This window comes from Dermacentor variabilis, chromosome 6, assembly GCF_050947875.1.
Source record: "Dermacentor variabilis isolate Ectoservices chromosome 6, ASM5094787v1, whole genome shotgun sequence".
Classification (NCBI taxonomy): Eukaryota; Metazoa; Arthropoda; class Arachnida; order Ixodida; family Ixodidae; genus Dermacentor; species Dermacentor variabilis.
Genome location: NC_134573.1, coordinates 44,399,597 through 44,425,732, shown reverse-complemented (window position 1 = coordinate 44,425,732; position 26,136 = coordinate 44,399,597). Strand labels below are relative to the sequence as shown.

Here is a 26,136-nt window from a genome sequence, read left to right as displayed (position 1 = left end):
TTTTGCCGCAAGGTTGACGAGATGTGTGAAGAGGACAGAGTGAACCACGTACGGAAAGGCACAGGAGACGACGGTTGTCATCTTTTCGTGCATAAGATTTTTTCCACGATAGCCGACGTCATTAATGAATGTCGACGCATCGAAGAAGCAAAAAGTCGTCGCATCGTACACCAGTTGATCCGTCTTCGAAATACGGCTGCTACGCCTTCGTGCGAGGACTTTCGCTCTGCGCATCAGCCGTCAACACCTGAAAGCCTCGTCCATATCGTTCGCCAGAAGATCGGAGCCGCGGCACTGGTTGGCTTCCAGACCTCTTCGAACTATTCTCGACAGACGATTTCCATTGTGCAGTCTGTTGTGCGCGACGAGTTGTCGAACCTTGGAATTCAGTCTCTCTATTCCGTCTCTATTCCGAGCGGACACCTACATTTTCTTACGGTCTCTCCTTAGCGAAGCCAGTACCCCTGTCGGCCTTTTCGCAACCCAGCGGAATGGCGAACATCCGATGACTCAAGCAGCATCCAGACCAGCGCATCACAAATTGAACGTTCCCGCCCTATCTTCCCGGTAGAGGCTTGCCTCCTCGCGCTAGAGCACAACTACTCAAGCTGAGGGTTGCCTGCGTGAACGTGCACGGACGTTTATACAGACATGTGCGAAGTCAATAGTCTAAGTATTGTGGCTGCTGCGACACACCACCATGTCGCTAGTGAGAAACTGTCCTCACCTTGGCCTGCGGTGTACGACACTCGACGAATAAACATATACAGTTGTTGAGCGTCTAACCGTGATCAGGCTCATCGCGCTCTACTTACTTTTCTAGCGTTAACTAACATAGGTTCGCGTTCATATGGTCGAGACTATTCAACATTCTGTAGTAGCGTGACCATCAGCGACCGGCCCTACTGTGTGTGATCTGTGCTGTGTTAGATTTCTCTTGTTTGACTTCTTTTCCTCTTTCCTCCCCTCCTTCCTATCTTCCATTTCTGTGTTGCTGTAACCTCCCTTCTGAAGAGTAGGCAGGCGTTGTGCCCCTTCCGGTGGCAGTTGCCAGCCTGCTCCTCGCTTTCCCTTTCCGGACGCCGCTAAAAAACTATCCGCGGTCATTTTGTTCATTCATCTGGTGTGCGCCCAGACCCGGGAAAAGCTCGTGTCATACAGAAGTTTCCCGTGCCGACATGTGCTAAATATTTACGGAGCTTCGTGGGCTTCTCGTACTTCCGCCGTTTCATGCACAATTTAGGGGAGGTTACCCGCCTTCTCTTCTTCTGAAGGCAGATGCTTCATTTTCTAGGGAACCTGAACAAGCAACTGCCTTCTCGAAGCTTATCTCTCTCCTAACAGCGCCATTCCTTCTTGCGCACTTCGACCAGGCTGCTCCAACAGTCCGCGCTGATGCTAGTGGTCACGGAATCAGTGCCATATTTCGCCAACGTCAACGACGCCACGACCGCGTCATTGCCTACGCCAGCCATCTACTTTCTCCAGCTGAGCGGAATTATTTCATTACTGAACGTGATTGCCTTGCACTTCTCTAGGCAGTGGCGAAATCTCACCCTTATCTATGTGGTCGGCCCTTTACAATCACCACAGACCACCATGCGCTCTGCTGGCTTTCGTCCCTCAAACACCCTACCTGTGTACTGTGTACGACCACAGGTCGTACACAGTCCGACCGTATATACCAAGATACCGACTGCTTGTACCGCCGCCCACACGATGTTCCCGCGACCTATGCTTCTGCTCTGTATTATCGCTATCTGCTTAACTGACCTCGCTACCGAACAGCGCCGAGATCATTGAAAAGTTCACATCTATGTCATGTGAGTCTTCGCTTGGCATGTTTCTACTCAAGGACGGCGCTTTATGTCGGCGTAGCATGTACCCCAGTGGATCTGAGATGGTGCTGGTCATTCCCCAGCATGTTCGTACAGCATTCTGTCTAAGCTGCATGATCTACCAGCTTTTTGTCACCTCGGGGAATCAGTGCTTATGACCGTGTCCGGCGACATATTTCGCCCTGGTTTGTACCGATCTGCCCACTGCTACGTCGCTTTTTGTGAGTTATGTCAACGCCAGAAGAAGCCATCTGTACTCACTGCTGGTTTACTCCTACCTGTTGACGTTCCTTCTATCGTGTTGGAACCTTTCCCCACATCTGACTGATGCGACAAGCGGATTGCCGTCGCAACAGTAATATTATACAACTTGGTTCGCGTTCACCAGAGCCCTTGCAACAGACGTAGCCTACTTCCTCTTGCACAATGTCATTGTTCGCCATATCGTTCCTCGTGCACTTCTTATCGACAGGGGTCGCTCGTTTACAGTTGAGGGCGACTTCCTCCGTTCTTATTCTACCAAGCACAAATTTAATTTAATGTTGCTGTCACCTCCCTTCTGAAGAATAGGCAGGCGTTGTGCCCCTTCCGGTAGCAGTTGCTAGCCTGCTCCTCGCTTTCCCTTTCCTGTTAATTGTGTATATGTGTTCAAAACAAAGAATCATAATAATAATAATAATAATAACCTCAAGTGATTCAGTTCTTCCACATGCTATCCGCAGACGAACGGTCTTACGGAGCGGCCTAATCGAACAATCACAGACATCAATAACAGACATGCTCTTCATGTATGTTTCTGATGAGCATCGTGACAGGGATACTGCTCTCCCATTTGTCATATTCGCGTACAACTCATCTCGTCACGACACTGCACGTTACTCGCCATTTTATTTGTTGTGCGGCCGAGATCCAGTATTGCTTTTTAATACAATACTGCCTACCGCTCAAGAGTCCGTGTCTCAGTATACAAGAGATGACATTGCTCGAACCCAAGAAACACGCCAAGTTGCTCACCGTCGCCTTTGTGCTTCTCAGAACAAGCAGAAAAGCATTTCTGACACTAGTCACCGGGACGCCGATTATATTCCTGGGGATCTTGTCCTTCTCTGATCTCCCACCCGCCTTTTCGGCCTCTCGGAAGAACCGATGCCCCACTACTCCGGCCCTTACCGGGCCCTCTGTCAGGTAACCAACGTAACCTACGATATGTCCCCGGTCGCACCTACTACTCCCTCCATACAGACTTCCCATCACGTAGTTCAGGTCAGCCGCCTAAAACACTACCAGTCCTTTTCTGCCTAAAAAGCAGCGGGACGGCGATTTTACGCAAAGTGGAAATATCTTGCGCAGCTCTGCACAAAGCTGGGGAAGATGAGCACAAGCTTAGGTCTCGGGTGACGAGAAGCTCCGATTTTGTCGGCGAGCACGCCATTGTGTCGCACAAAATTGTGTACGGTATCCGCGGCCGCTTGTAATGCTTCCGTGATTTCTCCATCGGAACCTGCCTCCATTACTGATAAGGATCCCGCATATGGGGCACGGCACCAGCGTTGGCAGCGTTGTGCTTAATCGGCACGTTTTTGCGATGCAGGCGGTGTTATCGCTAGCCCTTGCTTGGCACTAGTCAGCTCCCGAATTCCGGACCACCCTTACCTCACCGTTGCCGAGCTTCGACTACAACCATGGCACCTACCCCGATGGTCCATTTCTGTATTCAACTTCCGTCGCACAGCTCCCGCCAGTCGACCCAGCGCCATCGTCAACGTCATCACTTCTGTCTGCGAATTTAAACAGCTGGCACTCTGGCACGGTCTTCAGTGAGCACGGGACCAGCGTTGGCAGTGTTGTGCTTAATCGGCACGTTTTTGCGATGCAAGTGCGTACACGGTTCTTGCTATACACTAAAAAAAACTGATGAACTCTGCCTAATTGTCTTCCCGTGCCCGCGGGTGTTGTGCGAATCGTTGCTCCAGTGCTACGCAATGACGATTTTATTGTTATGCGCTGGCGACATTGAATCTAACCCTGGACCTAACACACGTAATGTCGCCTTATCTGAAGTGGATGATTTACCTGATGGTCCCGCAGACCAAATGAAGATCATGTTTAAACTGCTTAAAGACGTACACTCTCGTTCACTACAGTCTTCGAAGTGTCAAACCAAACTTGTATCAGATGTCAAAACCATTAAGAACGGACAGAAAAACATACAAACTGAGCTAGCAGGTATCAAGAAAAGGCTTGACGATTTAGAAGAAAAATCAAGATCCTTTGACCGTTTCGACTCTAACCTAACACGCATGCAAGACAACGTAGATAGCCTCGCTGCTCAGAACAGCTCCTTATTGTCGCGTCTGAATGATCTGGAGGACGGGTCTCGTCGCGATGATTTAATATTTCATGGCCTACCTTACTCGAAAGAAACCTGGCAACAGACAGAAGAAAAACTAACTTCAGTACTTAACGCCGCTCTTGGCTCTTTTCCCAGCAATTTAATGCAGCGAGCCCACCGGCTCAGCACTTACCAAGCTAACGAATGTCGCCCGATAATTGCTAAATTTACTAACTACAAAGCGAAAGAATCAGTACTTCCATCATGCGCGCAGTTAAGACCTAGCAACATTGCAGTTAATGAGCAGTTTTCCCCCGCAACTCGACTTGCCCGTAAAAAACTAATTGAGTTTGCTAAATCACGTCCAGACTCGCCACAGTTTAAACTCAGCCACAATAAACTGCTACTAACCAACAAATGCTACATGTACCACTCTAACTCGAATACTACTCAGGAGATGCCAAGACGCAACGTCGGCCTAAACCATGTTTCAGCTGCCTCGCAACACCTTCCTACTTAGGAACACGTGACGGGCAGTGGGCATGTGCAAAATAATAAAGTCAGCATCCTTTATACTAACATCAGAAGTGTTCTGAAAAACCGTGACTCATTATCATCCGCAATTGGCACGTGTTCAGCCCATATAATAGCTTTAACTGAAACGTGGCTCTCGAGTGACATTCAAGACTCAGAACTGTTTGATGATAGCAAACGATTCACGATATACCGCTGTGACCGAACAGAGCGTCGTGGTGGCGGCGTACTTCGTGCATTTTCCAAACGCATTCCATCGTCACCCCCCCCCCATTCACATCAGCACCAATCCAGAATCAGTGTGGGCTACAGCAACTCTGAACCATCAAAAGGTAATTTTAGGCGCTTGCTATCGTCCACCTTCCTCGTCACCCGCATTTACCAATGAATTGCATGATATAATTAGTACCATTACGACACAGTAAGAAAAAATTATGGGGCTTTACGTGCCAAAAGCACTTTCTGATTATGAAGCACGCCGTAGTGGAGGACTCCGGAAATTTCGACCACCTGAGGTTCTTTAGCGTGCACCTAAATCTAAGTACACGGGTGTTTTCTCCCCCATCGAAATGCGGCCGCCGTCGCCTGGATTCGATACCACGACCTCGTGCTCAGCAGCCCAACACCACATCCACTGTGCAACCACGGCGTGTTACCATTACGACCAAGTTTCCTTCTACACCTCTTTTCTTATTTGGTGACTTTAATTTTCCTAATATTGTCTGGAACAGTGATATACCTAACTTATCTTCTTCTTCTGATTCAAAAGATTTCTTGGGTATTTGTACTACATTTTCATTAACTCAAATTGTCACACAAGCCACGAGATTAACATCCACTTCCGCAAACATTCTCGATTGGATCCTAACCAACCGTCCCGATTATGCCTCTGCCATCCATTACTTACCAGGTATCAGTGACCACTTATTGCTAAATATTCACTTTAATACTCCGTTTGTGAAACTTCCGAAGACTAAAAAAATTAGAGACTATAAGAGAGCTAACTTCGAAAAAATAAATAATGAACTCAGTCTATTTCTTAACATATTCATGAGTGATTTTGAAAATCGTAGTGTACAGTGAAACTGGAATATGTTTTCGTCAGAGGTAAATCGCTTAATCAATAAACACATCCCAACCCGTACTATAACATGCAACCCGCGCGCGCCTTGGTAAAATAATCATTGAAAGCGACTATCCAACAAAAAAGATGACTGTATCGTTCCGCGAAGCAATCACCCACTGACTCACGTTGGAAAGCCTACACATTAGCATCTAGCACCTATGTAGCCGCACTCAAATGCGCTAAAGAAACATTCTTATCAACCACATTACCATATATGCTGATAACTAACGTAAAAAAATTTTGGCGCGTCATACATCTACCTTCCGATGATTCTATCACTCTTAACACTAGCTCTGGTAACCCTGTTCCGAAAAACCCGTGCGCAACTCTCCTGAATAATAACTTCGTTAAAAATTTCTCGTGCACAGTTGATATTGAACTACCTGTCTTGAATTACTATAACTTCTTAACTATGCCTCCAGTGACTGTTGAAGTTCCCGGAGTTATACGACTAATAGATTCATTGAAGATGGATTCGTCACCCGGCTTTGATAACATCAGTGCTAAATTTCTGAAAAACACCTGCTCTTATAGTTCCTTTATACTAACCAAAATATGTCAACAATCACTCAACACATCTACTGTTCCATCAGAATGGAAAATAGGAAAAATAATTCCTTTGCATAAATCTGGCAGCAAAACATAACCTACAAATTACCGCCCGATATCATTAACCAATGCTGCAACCTGCTGCAAACTGCTAGAACATATTATTTTTACTAAAATTGCGGATTTTCTTGAATCTAATTCATTTTTTTTCGTCAGCACAACATGGTTTTCGAAAATCATTCTCATGTGAATCACATATTAACATTTACTCACAAACTACACCAAATACTTGACTGTTCTTCTCTTGCCAATTGCATCTTTTTAGATTTTTCGAAAGCCTTTGACAATGTGTGTCATAAACTTTTACTTTATAAACTAAGCAAATCAAACCTCGATCATAACGTTCTCAAATGGATTAAGTCATTTCTCGCTAACCGTTCTCAGTTCGTAACAGCTAATGGCCATGACTCACCTCATAGCGACGTTCAGTCCGGTGTGCCCAAGGTTCCGTCCTGGGACCTCTATTATTCCTTATCTATATTAATGACTTACCTTCAGCAATAACCTCTGACGTACATTTATTTGCGGACGACTGTGTAATCCTCAGAGAAATAACTAACGAACACGACATCACACTGCTTCAGGCCGATCTAAATAACGTCAGCAAATGGTGCTGATTGTGGCGAATGGAACTCAACATTAACAAATGCAAATTTCTGAGAGTATCCCGATCTAACGATAATCTGCCTGTGTACTACTTGAATAACGTTGCTTTAGAATCGACTAACTCATATAAGTACTTAGGCCTACATATAACATCTAAATTAACATGGAATCATCACGTCGAATACATAATTAATCAAGCCAACCGCTTGCTGGGATACTCACGCCGTAACTTTTCTCATGATCCCTCTCATTCAAAATTACTACTTTATAAAACCCTGTTACGGCCAAAATTAGAATACGCTGCAGCTGTATGGGACCCTTTCCACGAAAACCTAATACATTCCCTTGAGCTAATCCAAAACAATGCCACTCGTTTTATTCTTTGGAATTACTATCGTGGTGCGAGCGTTTCTTCAATGAAATCGAATCTGGGTCTTCAACCGCTAGCAACAAGTCGAAAAATTTCTCGCGTTTCATTTTTTCATAAGCTGTATCACCACCCTACACTTCATCTAAAATTCATGTCGCTACCATATTACTTACCTCACCGTACTGATCATCATCATAAAGTTAGAATTTGTGCATGTAACACGACGCATTTTTTACATTCATTTTTGCCACGTACGTCGAAAGATTGAAATGAACTTCCTTCTGACATTGTTTCCCTTAATAACAATGATCATTTTCGAAAAGCACTAGCTAACAATGTACAAAAGCAAACATTTGTATGAAATGCTCTTGGTGTTTTCCTTTTTCTTGTTAAATGTTGCTTTTATATGTCATGTTCTATTACTGCATTTATCATACTTTCAGCTAACATTGTATAATTAGCAAATATTGTGTATGAGCTATGATTTATTTCCTTCTTATTTGTTGTATAACCCATTCCCCTCTCTAACGCCGAAACGCCCTGAGGGTAAATAAATAAATAAATAGCATTCCATCGGAATGCTTGATATGCGGGGTCCTTTCCAGTAGTGGAGGCAGGTTGGTCACATTGCAATGGAAGGGGGATAGGAACGCACCCAGAGGGGTGCCCTTGTGCGTAATTGAAATTGTCTGCATTTAATGTCCCTAAAATGTATTTCTGCAGTGCGATCCTTGAGAAAGCTCGTAATATAGCTATAAGTGCGCTTCCCAACATTCATTTGGGCTAGATTTGTGAGTATTGGAGCATGTGACACATTGTCAAACACTTTACTAACGTCCAGCCGTAGAATTGTACGGGTGGCTGTTATATGGCCCTGGTGTAGGATATCTTGCTGAATTTGCCACATAATGTCTTGAGTGGACAGGTTTGGTTTGAAGCCTATCACGATATGGGGAAGCAGCCTATTGCTTTCAGTGTACTCGTTTAGCCTGTTATGACGTGTTCCATAACCTTCCCCAGGCAAGAGGTTAAGGAGATAGGGCGGAGATTCTCCATCTCCAGCTTCTTGCCTGGTTTGGGTATGAAAATCACGTTTGCATGTTTCCAGCTGGTGGGTATAGTTCCCTCTTTCCAGTGGTTTGAGAAGATTGGTGATTTCGGTTATCGTCTAGGTTCCGTAAAATCTTATTGGTGATGCGGCCCTCGCCAGCCGCCGCTGTAGTTTTGATGTTGTTTAGGACAGCACGTACTTCAGATTTCATAACTTCGCTCTCTAGGTCACTGTTTTCCTTTCCGGTATAAGCTACGGGTAGAGGAATATCGGTGCTTGTATTAAAGTAGCGGTTTGCAAGAGCTTCAAAAAGTGCATCATTATCTGCCGGGAAAGAGTGTATGATCCTCTGAAGGATTTTTTGTGATGCTGTTTTAGTCATGGAGGTGTTTAAGCGGGAACCAGGTGTTTTTGCACCCTAGCTGCCCGTTAAGGCGGTCGCATACCTTCTGCCAGTGTTCCTGACTAAGCTGTCATTTCCCGTTCGAGTTGTGCGATGCGTTTGCGTAGGCCACGGTTCTGTTTCTATGCGAGCCAGCGCTTCTGAAAGCTCTTCTGCACAGACCACAGGTGGAGCGATTTAGCATCAGGAGCCGGGCCGTCCTCCTCCTTGTCTACCTCCGTGGTCGAGTTAGCTGCGTCTTTGAGAAGAGTGGATATCCACTCTTCAAGCTGTGTAATGGTTGCGGTTCGCGTCCATTGCGAACATACCGGGAAGCGTCCCATTTAGTGTGCTTAATTTCAAGCTTATTTCGCTTGTAGCCTCTGGAGGGTGCCGTAATGGAAAGAATGTAATGGTCGCTACCAACGTTTAGTTCGGTATTCTCCCAGATGGCATTGACTATGCTCCTGGTGAAGGTCAAATCAGGCGAGGTGCTTTGACTCACGTTACTGCCTATGCGGGTAGGTCTTTCACGGTCAACCAGAAGAGTAAAACCAAGCGGTCTCCGAGAGTTTAATGCCCTTCTTCTAACATATTTGATAGCCCCAGGCCGAATTCTGCGCGTTAAAATCTCCCAGCAGCGCGAGTTGTGCATGCTTTGCAGCTTTGTGTTTTGCCTATTAGTGTAGCTACTGCTAGGCTTTTATCCCTAGCGGGGCTATAAATGTTCAGAATGTAGAGTGTTTGGTCCGATCGTCGTTGTGGCAGGATTTCAACGAAGGTTTATGACACCACCGTGAACTCTAGGTTTAATTGGTTGGCGGTCAGATTGCCGTGATTGCCGTGGCCGGAGAGATATCTGGAACGGTAATTTCGTTGTAAGCCGCAGAACTTGATGGTCTTGCCGTTGTTCCAGTTTCCTGGAGGGTAAATATGTCAGGTTTGGTTTGGTGATGTTGAAGCGTGTGTTCCAGGGACCTGCATTTACCGCGGAAGCCCCTGCAATTCCTCTGCCAGATTACGATTGGTGTTTTGGCCATCACGTTTGTTTGTGCGGTTCCATGTACGGTGAAACCGTGCTAGGTGTTTTTGTGAGCACTCTGGAAGCGCGTTGAGCCACAGAATTGCGCAGCATGTTTGGTTCGGGCGTTGGTGCAGGTGGAGTTACCACCTGAGGCTGAAGGGGAGATTCAGGTTGGGATTGGGGTTATGCCGCGGTTAATCCAATGTGGGACATAACTGCAGTCATGGCGGAGCTAAGAACGGCACCGCTCTTTGTTTTGGGTGGCTTGCTCAACAACCATGCTCTCGATCACGCGTTTCAGTTTTGAAATTCGGAGGTCCGGCGCGGCGGCGCTCTCCACGGGTACTGCGGCGGGACCTTCCGCCTTCCGTTTAGTGCGGAGCGCAACATCTACCTCCATATCGTATTCTGCATCCGCTTCACGCTTTAACACAAGCCACGATCTCGCTCGCGTTTTTTGTACTGGGGGCATTATTGGGAGTATGCCCGTTTTCTAATTGTCGAATTTTGTTACTAGCCGCAGCTAATTGTTCTTGGAGTAATTTCATTTGCTCCGCCATCTCCCTTACCTGCGGGTTTTGGGGCAGCTTTTTCCGGGGCTTCGGCTGAGGCTTGGCTGTTCCCCAGGCGACTTTTGTGCTCCTGCTGTCGGTCGGGTGGCCTCCACCGCATACTACGCAGGAGGGAGAGCAGGTTGGCTTTTCTCCGTTGGGTGGCGAAGGGTGTTCTTCACCACACCGCCGGCATCGTGGTTCTGTCGGTCGGGTTTGAGGGCCCACGTCTGCTCGGTGCCCCAGCTTCCAACAGTTGAATCAGGCCTCCGGCCGTTCTCGGAACGGGAAGACTTCAAACAGGTAATGTACGAATTTCGGGAGCTTGACTCCGGCGAAGGTGATCACGAAGTGGCGAGTCCCGCCCATTCTCCGCGCGTTCACAATTGTTAGGTCGGGATTTCTGTTTCGACGCTCGGCGTAGATGGTTTGGTCCGTTTCGTAGCTGTACGCCCTGTACACCACCCCTCGCACCGAGTTGTCGGGCGCCGGAATGTAGGTTGTCACAGGCGTATCAAGTTTCTGCTGCGCGTGCTGCAACTTTGTGATATTGCAGTAGGCCTCGGCCCGTTGCCGGTCCGGGGTACTGACCGTGATCGTGTTGGTAGGGTGGATCCACACCTGGTCAATAAAAAGGGCTTGGCGAACGTCGAGGTTGGCGGTGGCGCATATCGCATCCGGGAGTACAGCTGGCCAAACCTCGGTCAGGTTGACGGCCCCTTTCGGTCGAAAGACAACTTCGTAATCGTCCACTGGTAAGCGTGGCTTCGGTCGACGACGCACGATCGGAGGCGGACGGGCCCGTCGTCGCGGCGTCGGTGCTGGCTCGCCCTTCGGCGAGGCTTCTCCGTTGGCGGGCCCCGATGCGGCTCCGGTCCGGCGTCGATATCTCTGCTGCATACGCAGGACGCGTATTTTGCTTTCCGCGAATGATTGCACACGCGAGAGAGAAAAAAAGGATGGCGAGGAGGATGGCGCAACTCCCGCCGGGCGCCCTTGCGCCCTATTGGCTCTCGCCATGAGGTCATGTGTTGCCTGCCCGGCTCTTCCCATGACTGCCGGCAACCCCCTACTGAGCCTACGCAGTTCGTTCTTTATTATACGCTGGCGCGCGCACGTGGTTCTCGCCGCCGTGGTCCCGACTGGCATGGCGGGCACCAAAACGTTCACGTGCGAGCTGGACGCCAGTTCGAACTGCCCAGCGAGTGTTGTATGCCTCCGTGTTGACCTCTGCACTGCCGAGGACGCGTACGAGTGGATCGCCAGCTACAGTCGGACTACCAATACGACATGGATTGTCGACTGGGAAGTCCGAAATCCAAAGAGGCAAGTTTGCAGGGGAAGCCCTTGGTTATTGTCTGTTTTTTCTACAGGTGGTGCAGAGGCAAATATGCTGAATGAAAGTGATCTAAGAAAATTTGCTTGAAAGTTCGAATATTCAACCAGCTAGCATGTCAGGCCACGCAAGTGTCGCATAGGCACCTGCCGTACAGCGTAAGAAAAATCACAGAACTTTAGAAGCAGTATGCTAGACCCAAAGCTGGCAACGCTATTTCGCGTACGTAAGCCGCTTGTGATCGCCATTTTAAAGGAACATTCGCTGGAAAATGTTCGTATGCTGATCGCATTTCGTCATCGATCCCATTTACCGATTTTCGTTAAAAACCACGCTTTAATGTTGAATATTCTAATGAACTGGGATATCTTATTTTGGTGTTGCACGTGTGAGGCTGACGGTGGAGCCGTGCCAGCTGTTAACGTGGGACATGTTTTATTCTTCCTATTCTAGTTCTGCAGCATTCACGATTAGGTAAGTCTGATTATTTCCCAGTGGTCTTCTAGTTGCGTGGAATTCTTATCAATTTTATGCTTACGTTTTCCTTTTTAGGTTGCATTGGGGCCCGTGACGGCCAAATCATAATCGCGCTACGACTAATCAATTCTTGGGCGTGCTAATTGCGTAGCAGTGCCGTGCACTGCACTCGTGTGAGCGACGTCGTCCACCGTATTGTTTCGGTCGTCAATTCCCGAATCCGAAATATGGTCGCACAGCGTTAAACTTATTAAACCCCCAAACATAAGAAATAAGGTTCCTCCCAGTGTTACTCCCAGTTTCTGAACGTGCCTCTGTTATATGCATTACTAGTACACTGTACCTCAACAACACATCGTTTGTTCATTCGCCGGTATTGTAGACTCGAGCATACTTGCCGCCCGCAAGGACTGCACCATTGATGCACACGGTACGGTGGCGTCCTTTCTTCGTCGGCGCGAACGCAGTAAGACTCGTCCGAATCGTGGCGCCAATTAGGTACGAGGAACGACGTCGACGAAGGGTGCGTGCTATCCTGACGGTTATAAATTTGTGCTGGCCGCAAGATAGAACAAATCTCAAATTTCAGAAGGTACTATGTGCTGCGCGCTTTGCTTTGCAATAAAGAGCTCGTCCATGTTGCTGCTGTTGCTGCCACACAGCCTTTGCAGCCAGTGCAGCTATTATAATATATCGCTCGTCGCTTCGAAAGATCATAACTAGAAGCGAATGCTTTCGCGCGGCTGGCGACAATGGGCAGCCATCACACTAGCACGCAAGCTCGACGTCGTTCCCGCAGTTTCGAATAAAGAACCAACAACCCGTTACGCAGGCTACCGCGCTTTTCAACTACATCGGCTTATTTTCGTACAGGGTGTATTTCGCTAGGAGGCCTTGATCATGTCGTAAGGCGCGACGCTGTGCTTGTGATAGAATGGTGCCGTGATCGTGCACTGCAACCTTAGGTGCGGCGTGGAAATGGTATCGGTGCTACTGAAGTTCGCTCACAGACTGTTCATTACTAGTACGAATAGCATATTTGAAACGTTGTTTTTTAACTGAAACCAAGAGCCCTGTGTTCACAGTAAATTTCTCGTGATACTGTGCGACTATTCTTCATGTTCGGAAAGTGGTGGCTGAAGTAGCCCGTGTCCATCGAACATAGCTTACTGTAGAAGATTGTATTGTTCCTAGCTTCTGCTATTTGTGGCACTGCCGCGCACTTGACGAGTGGCGGAACACGGCACTTTTCGTACCTCGTCTATTTTGAGCCTAAAGAAGTAGGGAACATAAAATTAATGTATTATCAGGAGCATGCCGTGCTAAATATTGTAAAGTCCCACCTGCTGTGCAAGCGACTTGTTGCTGCTTTCATTTTCTGATCAACTCTGAATTATGAGAGCTTTAGGTCTATATAAGCGTCATGTCTAAGCGTAAGTTGTATGATGCCCTTACTCATATCGAAGGCATCAGGCTGTTGTCTTGTGTGCATGCAAGTATTCATAAACCATTGCAGTTCTGGCACAAGCAAGAATGCTGCTGGTTACCTATGTGTATAATTTATTTATTTTATTTTCAATACTGCCAGTCCCATCAGGGACTATAGCAGGTGGACATACAGAAATGAAAGACATGGTAATAAACATGCACATACAAATTGCGTGTTGATAAGCCAAACAAGGAATGTAAAGAAACAGGGTAAGAATACATAAAAAAACAAATATAGATATCACATTTCTAGGAGACCTGCGCAGCAATACAGAAACAATGAGTATGGATCTAAGCGAGGCATTTAACTGCAAAATTCAGAACCATGCCGAGCTTCCTAACGAGGCAGACATATATTTGAAAAAGAATGCAGCACTTTACAAAACCAGAAAAGTCCTCGATGACTAAACTACTGTTCTCTGTTTCTTTAAAGGATGGTGTTTCACAAGAGATGGAGATGCCAGCACAGTAACCTCAACAAGACCGCTGGCCTGAAGTCCACGAACTGTCCAGCATTTGTGGACATCAAGATCAAGGCTGTGACAAAACAAACACAAAGAAACGATTCATTTCTGAAGAGGGAGCATCCTTTGTGTGCCATCGTTAAGCTAAAGGAGGACCACAACCATGAGCTGAGCTGTGCTGATGGACTGCGCCTTCTACGAAGCTCTGCTGACACACGGGCCACTTTCCACAGCTATTTTAAAGATGGCCTTGCACCTGCGGAGTCTCTTCAGCTTCACCAGCAGAAACTTGCTGTCGAAGATGATGGTGTCCAGCTACTGGCAAATGGTGCACTCAATCCATCTGCTAACACTGTGTACCACTGGTTTAGGATGTGGCGCAAAGATAACTATGGTGATGAACTGGATCCACTCAGCAAGCTGGAGCAAAAGGCGCCATTGTATCATCAAAATGGTGCATTGATGCTGCTTGTAAAATGTGCTTTTCTTTTAAGCGTCTAGAATTCCCGATAAGGCTGTAGCAAAAATAATTGTCATTACTTGCTGTTCTAGTCATCCTGTGTGTGACACGTAACCGAGATGCAAAGCCGAATCAACCTTGTGGGTTAACTTATGAAAATTGCCAAACGAGAGCTTAGATTAAAAAAGAAAACCATTATAAGTTCCCAATAATCCCATTTTGCTTCGTGCAGCAGGCTGAAGACATTGAGATAAGGCCTTTCCATTAAGATTTCCTTCTTTATCATTTTGTTGCTCTTTGGGTTCAGAAAGAAGTGCAGTGCAATTTTCAGTTCACTGAATATGAAAAGAAAGCTTCTGGTTCTTCTATCCTACAAAGGAATTTTTTGAACGTTTGGTGCCTGTGCGATGGCTTTACTGAATTTTGTACACAAGGCCTGAAGTGACCATGTGTATGCATGTTCTTGGTGCAGCTGCATCACCTGTCTAGCGTCAATGCTCGAAACATAAGTGCTAATGTGTGAACAGTTTAATTAGTGGCTAGCTTACTAGTGCTTGAGAGAAAGTGAAAAAGAAAGCCCTACTGTCAATGACTCAAGAGTCCCAAATTCATCATCACAACTTAAGAACAAATGATGTACAAATTGTAGTGAGCTATTGAAAAGCACTTGACATGCAGCTATAAAAACATTTTTTAGGAGAAAGATAAGTGCATGATCAAATTGAATTTGGTGGTACTTAGTTCGTATTACATTTTTGTTACTGAATTTATGTACAGGAGATGCTATCTATTTTCCACCAGTAACTTCCAGGGCAATTTACAGTTGAATAGCTGACAGAAAAGACATGTATGGTGAAGTTTAGCATACCACTCTGTACATATAAATGGCAGTATTCGAATGCGATACAAAACAATTGTTCATATGTAACATATTCTGGAGTGAAATTAATTTTATTGTTATCTATAATTAAAGCTTACAGCAACCTTTCATATTGATATCGGGATATATATGAGTCTTGTGGCTCAAGCAGACCTTTGCAAAGGACAGCAGGCACAACGATCGAAGCCCTATTACTATTGAACATGCAAGTGAAAAAGGCGAGTTAAAACTTGTGCATCACGCTTCAGGTGCATTTTAATTTGCCTAGGTGGTATTATTCGAACCTTTACAACTCCTGTTGTGCATTTCATGTAAGGTCTGGCATGCTTGTTCAGCTGCGCTGACAAGAAGCTCATATGCCAGAAGAAGCATGCCAGACTTTATGTCAAATTCATGATTGGCACAACATGTGAAATACCGCTGTTCAGTGGAAATATAATGTAGAACAAACTGTATCCTTAGTCAACGACTGAGCATGGGAGCATGAGCTATCGTTAAACGACGGAAGTAGTGTGCACTTTCCTGCACAGTGTATTGCATGCCCATATGAGCCACTTTGTGAGATTAAGGTACTTGGCAGAAGTAGTGCCACGTTCACATGGGAGTTGGAGGCATTTTATATCAAGAGGCATGCACTGCATTAGCGGCACTTCTGTTTATCTGTTTGGGAATGACAAGCAGCTGTTTGACATGTTTCTAGACTTCTTGAAGTAACCATTGCACACATGCTCATTTGGTGTACTTTTTTACACTGCTCTCAATAAAGCAGTTGAAGTTTGGTGCACCACTCAGTTTCTTTCCACTACTTTCAGAGTTTCTCTGCTTGCACTAATATGCATTTCTTAGCTTGAAGGGTAACATTGTACTGCCATACTATCGTGTTGAAAGTGGCTTTGGTTCCGTCAGGCTAAAAGATGCTGATAAGGCAATGCAATGTTTTAGAAGTGACAAAATAAATGTTCAAACACTGCTCTTTTTAACTTCTTATCTGTGACCTCTTGCAGGGGTCAATGTTAGCACGACCAAGTCAAAGGATGGCAACTGCTGGGCGGTGTTGGTTGTTACTAGGATCATGCAGCGGACGCAAGGCTTGGAAGCTGCAAGCGAGATCATCTTTTTGGACTCAACAGCTTCCTGTGACGAGTCACAGGCTACCGTTACAGTAGTGCTCACAGCTACTCCAGTCGGTGCTATACCGATCGCTTTGCTTATGCACAATTCCCAGACAACGGAAAGCTACAAGACAGCATTTGGCCTCTTGAAACAGAAATATCCATGCTGTTTTGGTGGCTTACATGTAAGTAAGCTATACTTTTAAAGTACAACTGGGCTGATGTAAAAGTCTGAATTACTAAAACGATTAGAGTGGGTTGTAAATGAAAAGAAAATATATCAAATTTCTTCTGAGCACCACATCTGACATTGTGCAATAATCAGGTTCTGTAATATGCTTGCAAAAGAGCACCTGTAATTCGCACTCGTAATTCAATGGCAGAAGTTTAATTGAAGTATGTCTTTTGATACAGTTAAGTCAGATAATTCCAGGAGAACTGACAAAACTAAATAATAGTGAAGCACGTATACATAATAGTAAAGCAAAATAGAGGGGTTTACAATCATACCTGCCAATCAGTCTGTGAGGCGCTGAGACTAACAGCCTTTGTACACACCACTGGTGCAGTGAAATTTGCTTGGAGGGGGTACATCCTAATCCAAGGTGAAATCAGTTTTTTTATCTGTCAACCAAAAATGAATCACATTTACAAAATAACCTTGATAGTATAAAGGAGTTTACTGCTTTTCAATCAGAAAAAAAGTGCCAACATGTTCAATTATATTTTCCAGACCCCACAGTCATTCATGACTGACAATTCATCGGCAGAAAAAGCAGCTCTGAAAGCAACATGGTCAGAAGCAACTCAACTTCTCTGCCATTTCCACGTGGCCCAGGCGGAATGGCGGTGGCTCCATGCATCAAGCAGCAGCATCACTCGTGACGAGAGGCGGGAACTGATGACAGCATTCCAGAAGGTGCGTTAGAGTGATGCACAATGCTATGATGTGCATTATCTCAACTTTGCTTGCGGCACTGCTTCAGTGGCTACCGTACTGCACAAAAGGTTGTGTATTTGAACCCAAAATTGCAGCCCCTTGATAGGAGCAAAATGTAAAAACACTCCTGCAAGTGATAACCTTTTAGCACTCATTACAAGGCTCGAGGTGGTCAAAAGTTATCCGGGATTTTCCACTATGTTGTCCGTCATTGCACCCCTGTACAGCTTTTGCATATCATATGGAGTAACAACTACCCAGAACGTGTCATGACATGTAGGTGGAAATGAAAAGACCATTATTTATAGTGATAGAATCAGGCATGATGTTTGCGATTGAATTAGGCATTATAATTTTACAGTGGCATGAACTTGCTTTGTGCCAGATTGCTCTCACTTGTTCCACTGCTGAGGTGCAGGTTCAGGCGGAAATAGGGTGAGAAGCATACATCACTTCCACTCGCTGTTGGAAGGAGACTATAGTAGCCATGTAGACGGACAGAGCTGAAGTCTGTTTGTGTGACATGTGAGCACAGAATTGTGGTATGATCCACCGCGGAGCACTCTTGCTCTCCGCTGGCAGAATCGGGGTGGTGAAATCCGAGCACTCACTCCAGGATTGCAGCCGCTGCTCCAGATCGACCGGTGAAAAACTCGACACTGGTCACACTGTTATGAAGCAAGAACCTACAACTTCCAATGACCAAAATATTAGCAGGCACATAACGGGACAGCCAGCATTAAACCATATTTGGCTTTACCTACTTCAATAAAGCAGTTTTAAGCAATGTAATTGGAGAATGGCCTTGAAGCAGAAATGACTTCAAAGAATTACCACTATAATGCTCCCTTTGATGAACTGTAAAGCTGAAAGTGTAAGGGCTTGAGTGCCAAGTTGTGCATGTCTTGCAATTTTAAGCATTGCATGTAGAAGAGTAGCCAAATTTAATTGAATAAAAACGTTTTGTTCAAGCACAACTGCACTGATGTGCAGCACCATGGATGTTAAAGTAAGTTATCGCAACAGGCAGAGCAGTTCATGTGAATGCCAGTGTTGTGATTTGCTGTGCCATCAGCTTCTGTGTTTTTCGACTACATGAATGGCCGGAGACCAGAAGAATTTCATTTAGTTTACAGCACACGCCCAAAATAGAATTTTCATTTCGAGTGCCTATATTGTTCAATGCGGGTGCTTGTAAAAAGCTTGCACAAGAAGCCAGCATGTTACTTATAGCAACTGCTGACATCAGGAGGACTGTAATAGCAACACGAACAAAAGCGAAATGGTTTTAAGTCAGCCTCCTAAATTGATTATTTATGTATATATGCAAAGTTGAGAGTGGCGATTCTTCTTGTGTTAAAAATGTCGTACAGCTGCTTAATTTGATGGAAACGTATACTGCATTGAGTGTTAAAAGTGTGAACTTCATTTGTGATAATTCAAGAAAGGCATTTTCAGAGTGCAAATGTGAAACATTCTGATGACTATTTTTGTCGCTGTAAAATTATCTAATTCAGTAACCTATCTCCCTGTGCCTTCTGTAAGCTTGAATGTTATCTAACAGGTTACAGCACCAGCAAAACATTTTGAGCCTGCTTATGTAAATCAGCCATTTATGGTGTTCACTGCTTCCACCCGTTCTACACCATTCAGGCATAAGAAATTCCATGCTCATGTTCTTGATTATCAATGAATGCTCAAAAACATTGTCGCATTGGTTACAGTAGAGCCTGATGCCAAAGTTGATGAAGTTGCTGCTCTGTTGTTCGTCTATAACATCTGTTGGCATACGACATTTTTAGCACGAGAACAATTGACACTCTCAACTTATATATATAATCAATTTTGTTGTGATTACTTTTGCATCGCTCTTGAAACAATATGCAGTGCCACATTATTCAGAAAAATATTATTTTAATAGCACAAGTTGTGTTCAGAATGCACTTGTTTCCTAATTAATTTATATTTAATTTAGCATGCCTGGTTACATGCTCACCTATTCAGACTTACGGTACACAGCGGACGCCTGAATTTTGTGTTACATATGGGAAGTGCTCTGAAACAAGTAATTGGCAATAAGCTGTGAACGGTACCAAAGCCCGATGTGTGCTTATTCTCACTATATTGTGTCTAGTCATGTGAGATAAACAACCGAAATGTGGCTTTTAGCATACCAGCCATTTATTCTGTCCCCTGCAGGTGATGTATGCGTCATCAGTGGAAGAGCTAGCTACTGCCACTGAGGAGTTGCTCCGGAAGCCTCACCGTGCATATGTGACACGAGTACGTGCATTCCTTGAACGGAAGGAAGAGTGGGTGCTCTTTTTTCGGTTGAGCCTTATGACGAGAGGCCACAACACAAACAATTATGCTGAAGCGACTATTCGTGTACTGAAGGATGTGGTGCTTGGCAGGCAAAAGGCATATAATGTAGTTGCCCTTGTGGACCTTGTGGCAACAGTCTGGGAGGACTACTTTTCGAGAAGACTGCTTAATCATGCATACAACCGTGTGCCAGCTCACCAAATCTTCTATAGCAAGCTTGTGCACAGGATGCCTGAAAGTGTTGCACAGTCGGTGTGTGCTCTTGGTGATAGCCTGTACCAGGTGCCCAGTGGGCAGGAAGATGGTAAGATTTATCACGTTTGGCAAGACGTCGGCACTTGCACTTGTAGAAATGGCCAACAAGGGGCATTCTGCAAGCATCAAGCATTGGTTCATAGCATCTATGGGGGAGGATTTCCAAATGCCCCAATACTGAAACCCGATGACCGGCATAAGTTAGGTATCCTTGCCCTGGGTGACAAATGCCCTGACAAAAGTTTCTTTGGAAGCTTCCGTGAGGTGCTGCCAGAGCTCCCGTCCACCAGCACTGCTCAGGAAGTACGCAGCCAACATGCACCTGAGCCTCAGGATGAGCCAATAGAGCTTGACCAACATCACTTGGAGTGCTCCAATTCCAACGAACGTCGCCAGGTGTGTGTCGCACTGTCTTATAGGGGCTTTCATAGAAGCTTTAAGTGTGGGCCAATGTGAATGCTGTCTCCTAAATTCTCATGTCATTGTTTGTACAAAAAGCTTCTCCAGGTATTTAACTAGGAAACTGCTTGCTTTTAAGGTATCTTGTATGAATTTTGCATTCAGAAATTTGCCAAAGTTTAATCCCCACATTCCGTGATCAAGTATTGCAATCTAGGTAGTTGGTATGATTGCACAGCTTTCGTTAGTATAGGAATACTCTCAAACGTGTGTTGCCTGCAATTTTTCTTGTCTTGCCGCTTCTGCATGCATAATATAACTGAAATTAGGTCGTTGATATTACCAAACAAGAGTGAATCTGGTTCAACTTCTGGTTATGAAGCAGTAAGTTAAGTTGTTTTAACATTGATTTACCATGCCATCACTTATTTCTTTTATAATAATAATAGTAATAATCTTTATTACATCCAGTTGTGTCATGGTTACAAATCCAGCCTGCATATGCAACATTACTTGTGTGCGAGGCTAAGTAGTCAGCTGGTAGTACTGATATGTGTACAAATAAATAAGAAAGAATCAAATATAGGAAAAAAATAACATTGCAAAAAGATGATATTGCAAACAAAAGATAATGCTGCATCAACAGGAAAAAAGACATTGACATTAAAGATGACTTCACAATCGGGTTCGCATGCTTCAAATCACGAAGAAAAGTTTAAAAATTATGGGCATTACGTATCAGACATGACCTTAAATGTTCCTGCAATATCATCCTTATTCAATTTATTGAAATTAGCCGGCACGTAGAAAGCGCGAGTCCTCTTGCCGTAGTTTGTGTACACACGAGGTACCACGTATTTTTCTGTCTGACGTGAGCTGCGAGATTTTGCGTTCAAGTTTTTGAATTTAGTAGAAAAACAACTCTTACACATGGCGTCGAACAAAACTTGTTGCTCGACAAACATGTCTGACTGGTACATGCTAGGCAAGACGTCTTCCCCATGACCAAGTGTGCTATACGAGAGGCTGTAGGCAATTTTTTTTAGGATGCGCATAATTATCTTAAGTCTACTAGAAGAAGCAAAGCCATAAATTGTTATTTCGTACCTTATGATCGATTCACCAAGTGCTTTATAAACCATTTTACGAACATTTACATCGCAGAAAGATTTTAGGGCATGCAACTGAGCGCACACAACACATAAGCGCCTTTCGAGCTCTTCAATGCGGACATTCCATGACAACGTGTCGTCAAAGTGTAGCCCGAGGTATTTTGTGTTATTTACCAGTGTTACCGGAGGACATGAGCATGCAAGTCAGTCGCTGATGGGGAGATAAACGGGAGAAATATCTGTGACCGCTTTATATGGGCTGTGAAAACATATCAGATTAGTCCAATTTATTAATAAACATTTTGTTTTTAATGAACCAATCAAGTAGTTTACAGACATCATACTGTAATACTCTAGTGGCTTCGTTCAAAAGTTTGTTCGATACAACTAAAGCCATCTCATCAGCGTAGTCATCGCCATAATTTTATAGTACATAGATTTTACGCACTTTACAGCGACTAATTTTAGGCCACCTTACAGCCAAGTCACATCTTCCATAATACATCGTTAACACTACCACTTGTCATGGCGCTCTTTGGCCAAACCTGGCCCTTGCGCCACAAAACACCACACATCATCATCATCAGCAGCAGCGTAAAAATAAATTTTTGATTTAAGTGGTACGCAAGCAAGATTATTCATGTAAATGTTAAACAAAAGCGGTCCCGATATGGACCCTTGCGGTACCCCTGATTTAACACACAACAAAGAACTATAGGACTCCGCCACACGGACACACTGCTGTCTGCCTGTTAAGTAATTTTTAAAAAATGAGTAATACGGGCCTCTGAAACCACATCTGCCTAGTTTTGATAGTAACCGTTCATGATCTAATGTGTCAAAAAAAGAGTCAAAACAACATTATTTTTATCGATTTCGTTACAGATATAGTCATTAAAATCTTCCAACAGGCCCACAGTACTCTGCCCCGAGCGAAGGCCAAACTGCGCTGGGTTAATAAGGCAAAACTTTTCACAGAATGAGGCCATATTAACATAAGACTATCTTTTCCGATATGCTTGCCAAAGACGAAAGAATTAAAATTGGTCGGAAATTCTCGTAAAGTTTTCGAGATCCTTTCTTATAAAGAGGTCTCGCAATGCTAACTTTCATGTTTTCATGTATCTGACCGGTTTTTAATGTTTCATTTAAGATGTAAAGGAGTATTGATTTGAGCACATCAAAATTCGCAGCTTATCCTAATTTTATAAAAACCTGGAGATATTGTTAAGCTCATGGATCGTATTATATCCCACAATTCTGCTTCATCAACAGTAGGCAGAAAAGCAGTATGAATGTTAGAGAACGTAACATTGTTTTGGAGATTTGTTGGTATGCACCCATTTGTGATGATGTTTACTGACTCGATAAAGTGTTTTTTAATATAATTCGCTATCTGGACAGCAGGTCACTCGAGAAAGGCGTCCGCAAGAGTATTATCAATATACTCTTTCTTTCAGGTCTCCCTATTAGAAGGTTAACCAAGTTCCACGTTTCACCGGTATTGCAACTGCAAGCTGCAAACTTGCCTGTGTGGTAGCGCTTCTTAGCTAGTCTAATTTTTGCGTTTACTTTGTTTCTCATCTGCCTAAATTCTTCTCTTGCAAGAGCGTCGCCGGGTTTATCTTGGCATTTTCTGAGGAGTTTGCTTTTAATGCTGCAAAGCTCCATTATTTCGTTATCAATCCACGGGCTCTTTTTTATTTCTTTTCTTAAGCTTTATTTTCTTTTCGGAGCAAAGGTACATCTCTGTAACGGCCTCTACAAATAGTTCCTAAGCCTTTAGATGGCTGTGCCGCCTTAGGGAGTGCCAGTTAAATGTTCTCACACGTTTATCTACGTCATTAGAATTCAAAACATATTTCTCTACAATCTTTGTTTCGGTTAAAGCAACAGCATCTCCTGAAACTGCTATAGCAATAAAGGAGTGGTCCGATTTTTTTTCCTTAATAACACAGCCAAATGAACTATGTTCGCACATTTTTGTGCTGATATGGTCTATACACGACCTTTTTAAACGTTGAAAAGCTCAGTATTCTGTCAGTGATAATTTCAGCAGTGATGTTAATGAGCTGCAGTACATTATTTTTCTGCAAAGCCAAGTATTTTCGTATTATTCCTCTGAACCCTATGTTGGTGAACTGCAGCAGTTTTAGTTAGCCTCATCGCATTACATACAGTACTACTTGTGATTTTTTTCATCCTAGAGAAGCCTGCTAAACTTGGTGTCAGCATATACTAGTGTAGTAAGAATTGAAAGAGTGGGAAAATATATTTGAATTGTTCCGCATGATTGTCATGAACAGTTGGTATAAATGTCAGAGGTTTAGTAATGAGGATGACTGTGTAGTCCTGGGGACATAAAGTATGTGCAGTGAAACGCACGCCAGAGTACGAGTGGCTTCTCCTGTGGTGAAGTGCTCTAATTCTTCCTACTAGCAGGTCATGATGGGCTCAGTGCTCACACTGTGCGAGTGTGTAGAATCTTTACAGCTTGCGCGTGAGTTCAGACTTAACTTTAAATATCTGGTCACCATACATCAACTCAGCAGCAAGCATAGGGAAGATTCTACATGGGAGAGACTTATGTAGCATAAATGAGGATGGAAAGGGTATTATAATTTAGCAAACAGTGGGACAGTGTATTTAATTTTTGTGTTTTGTTTTATTTATTTTTTTGCCCAGGATGCTGCCGAGGTGCTCAAACAAATCCAGGAGGAGGAGTGGCGCTACTACTCCTTGGCTGCTGACAACCCCTATTATCTCACTGTACTTGAACAGGTGCTGGCAGAAATGAAGAAAGTGCACAAGGAGCCTCAAGTGATTGCCTCTTGTCTTGCCCAGAAGGCTGCTTTTACAAGTGCTAGAAGGCGTGGCCGCACCATCAAAGTTCAGCCGACTGGAATAGCTAGACGTCGGCCTGGTGTGGGTAGAGGCTCAGGCAGACTGCGAGAGGGTCGCCCCTCCAAACATCAAAAGGCCAAGCGTGCACATGCACTGCACTTAAGCGTGAAGTGTGGTGTGCCCCATGCGAAGTCCCATGGAACTAGGCACTGAGCACAAGAGTAGGCAGCATTCATGAATGTTTGAACAGGCAGCGCCCAGGGCCTGTGGAGGGCATACAAACTACTCTTGCTGTGCTGCAGCCATACCAAGTGTTAGTCGTGCAACAGCACATTGCATAGTCGTTTAACTTGAATTGTCACTTCAGTTAAGGATACTGAGCGGTGTTTCACGAATAGTAAAGTGCATGGAATTAACTAAGCATTACCAGAAAATGATAATAGCATTGGTGGGTCATGCCATTATGCACTGTCTTTTGGGGATGCTTCGAATTATCAAACTTCCCGTCAACCCTCTAGGATGTGGCAGTGCTTGCTTGTGATTTTCACTCCGAACAAGTCATATCGTTTGCCCAAGCCCTCCCAATTGAATAGCCTTATCAAATGCCTCAACTACATTGTTAATTGTTCTTTGCCTTTAGTGTCCCTTTAAGGATTCCATTATCCTGCTTGAACATCTTAAGTAAAGCTCAGATAAAACATGGATGGCAGAAAGAATGAGGACATACATACAGAGTGCTGCGCGGTGTAGAAGAAATGTACTGAACTAGCGCCTGTTGAACGGTTAGTGCCAGTCGTAAGCAGTTGACCAACTTGTCCTTCTTGACAATGCTTTCTGGCAGACAGGCCACTTTGTGCCGACCATGAAGTCTCACTTTGATTTAGCAAAACTGGTTCTGCTTTGATAGCCATGAAATATCCCAAGGTGCTGCCAAAAGAATTTGTGCTTCTGCTTCCTGTTTTGGCTTGTGGAGGAGGTATGCAACATCTTTCAAAAATGGGACGTAGTTCAAAGTCAAATGTGTGGAACGAGTCACGATTTATTGTCACTGCTCTGTCTGCCTCCATGGCAACCCTTGCATTGCCTATCACAGACCCTCGTCCTGACCTCATTCCTTTGAATTTCACTTGGGTAAGGATTGTGAGGGGAGTTCACCAGAGAACCAACCAGCGTTATAAGTGACGAATACTGTTTAAAATGGTGTTACACTGGCTGGTCACCGATATCCATGGGGCCTAAAGGAGGTTACATTTGAAAAGGGGCACACACTGGCCTGATGCGTGCTTACTCTCAGATGTCTGTTTACTATACTATGTCAAAGGAATTGTTGGTTTTTGATGAAAGGTTACCATCGGTCACTTTCATGTCACTTGAAGCAATAAACTAGGGCGGAGGAGGAGGTGCACATTTTGTATTTTTAGGGGCGCTCTTGCTTGGTAGAGCGGATGAAGCCTCCTGCTATTGTTAATGACCTGAGAAGTGTCTATGAGAGCAATAAATAAATGAAAAATGTCGTGGCAGTGTTGCTTCAGTACTTCTAACATTTTCCTGTGATGCCCTAAAATCGAGCATCATGAAATGCCCCAAGGAAAGAACTTTTTCACCTGACCTGCCTTCTGAT

General features: G+C 44.6%; 2 protein-coding genes across 8 annotated transcripts in view; one reads left to right on the top strand and one right to left on the bottom strand.

Annotated features, from left to right (window-relative positions):
- The window catches only part of LOC142584772 (beta-hexosaminidase subunit beta-like), a 154,708-nt gene that overhangs the window by 40,960 nt on the left and 87,612 nt on the right, over window positions 1-26,136 (bottom strand). The window lies entirely within an intron of this gene.
- Window positions 11,442-26,029, top strand: LOC142584771 (uncharacterized). Of its 2 annotated transcripts, none has more exons than XM_075695013.1 (6): window positions 11,442-11,749; window positions 14,158-14,642; window positions 16,533-16,825; window positions 17,374-17,559; window positions 19,780-20,556; window positions 24,357-26,029. In XM_075695013.1, exons 1-6 carry the CDS (start codon window positions 11,442-11,444, stop codon window positions 24,726-24,728), a joined length of 2,421 nt encoding a protein of 806 aa, XP_075551128.1. In that variant the 3' UTR covers window positions 24,729-26,029. The 2 variants fall into 2 exon arrangements, with proteins under 2 accessions (XP_075551128.1, XP_075551129.1); XM_075695014.1 differs by lacking the exon at window positions 11,442-11,749 and adding an exon at window positions 12,189-12,233.

Bases quoted from the DNA above. Each gene is read 5' to 3' on its own strand.
- LOC142584771 (XM_075695013.1), top strand. From the start codon at position 11,442: ATGAGGTCATGTGTTGCCTGCCCGGCTCTTCCCATGACTGCCGGCAAC. The intron at 14,643-16,532 runs GTGCATTGATGC...GACCTCTTGCAG, and splicing joins GCCATTGTATCATCAAAATG to GGGTCAATGTTAGCACGACC. The intron at 16,826-17,373 runs GTAAGTAAGCTA...TATATTTTCCAG, and splicing joins GCTGTTTTGGTGGCTTACAT to ACCCCACAGTCATTCATGAC.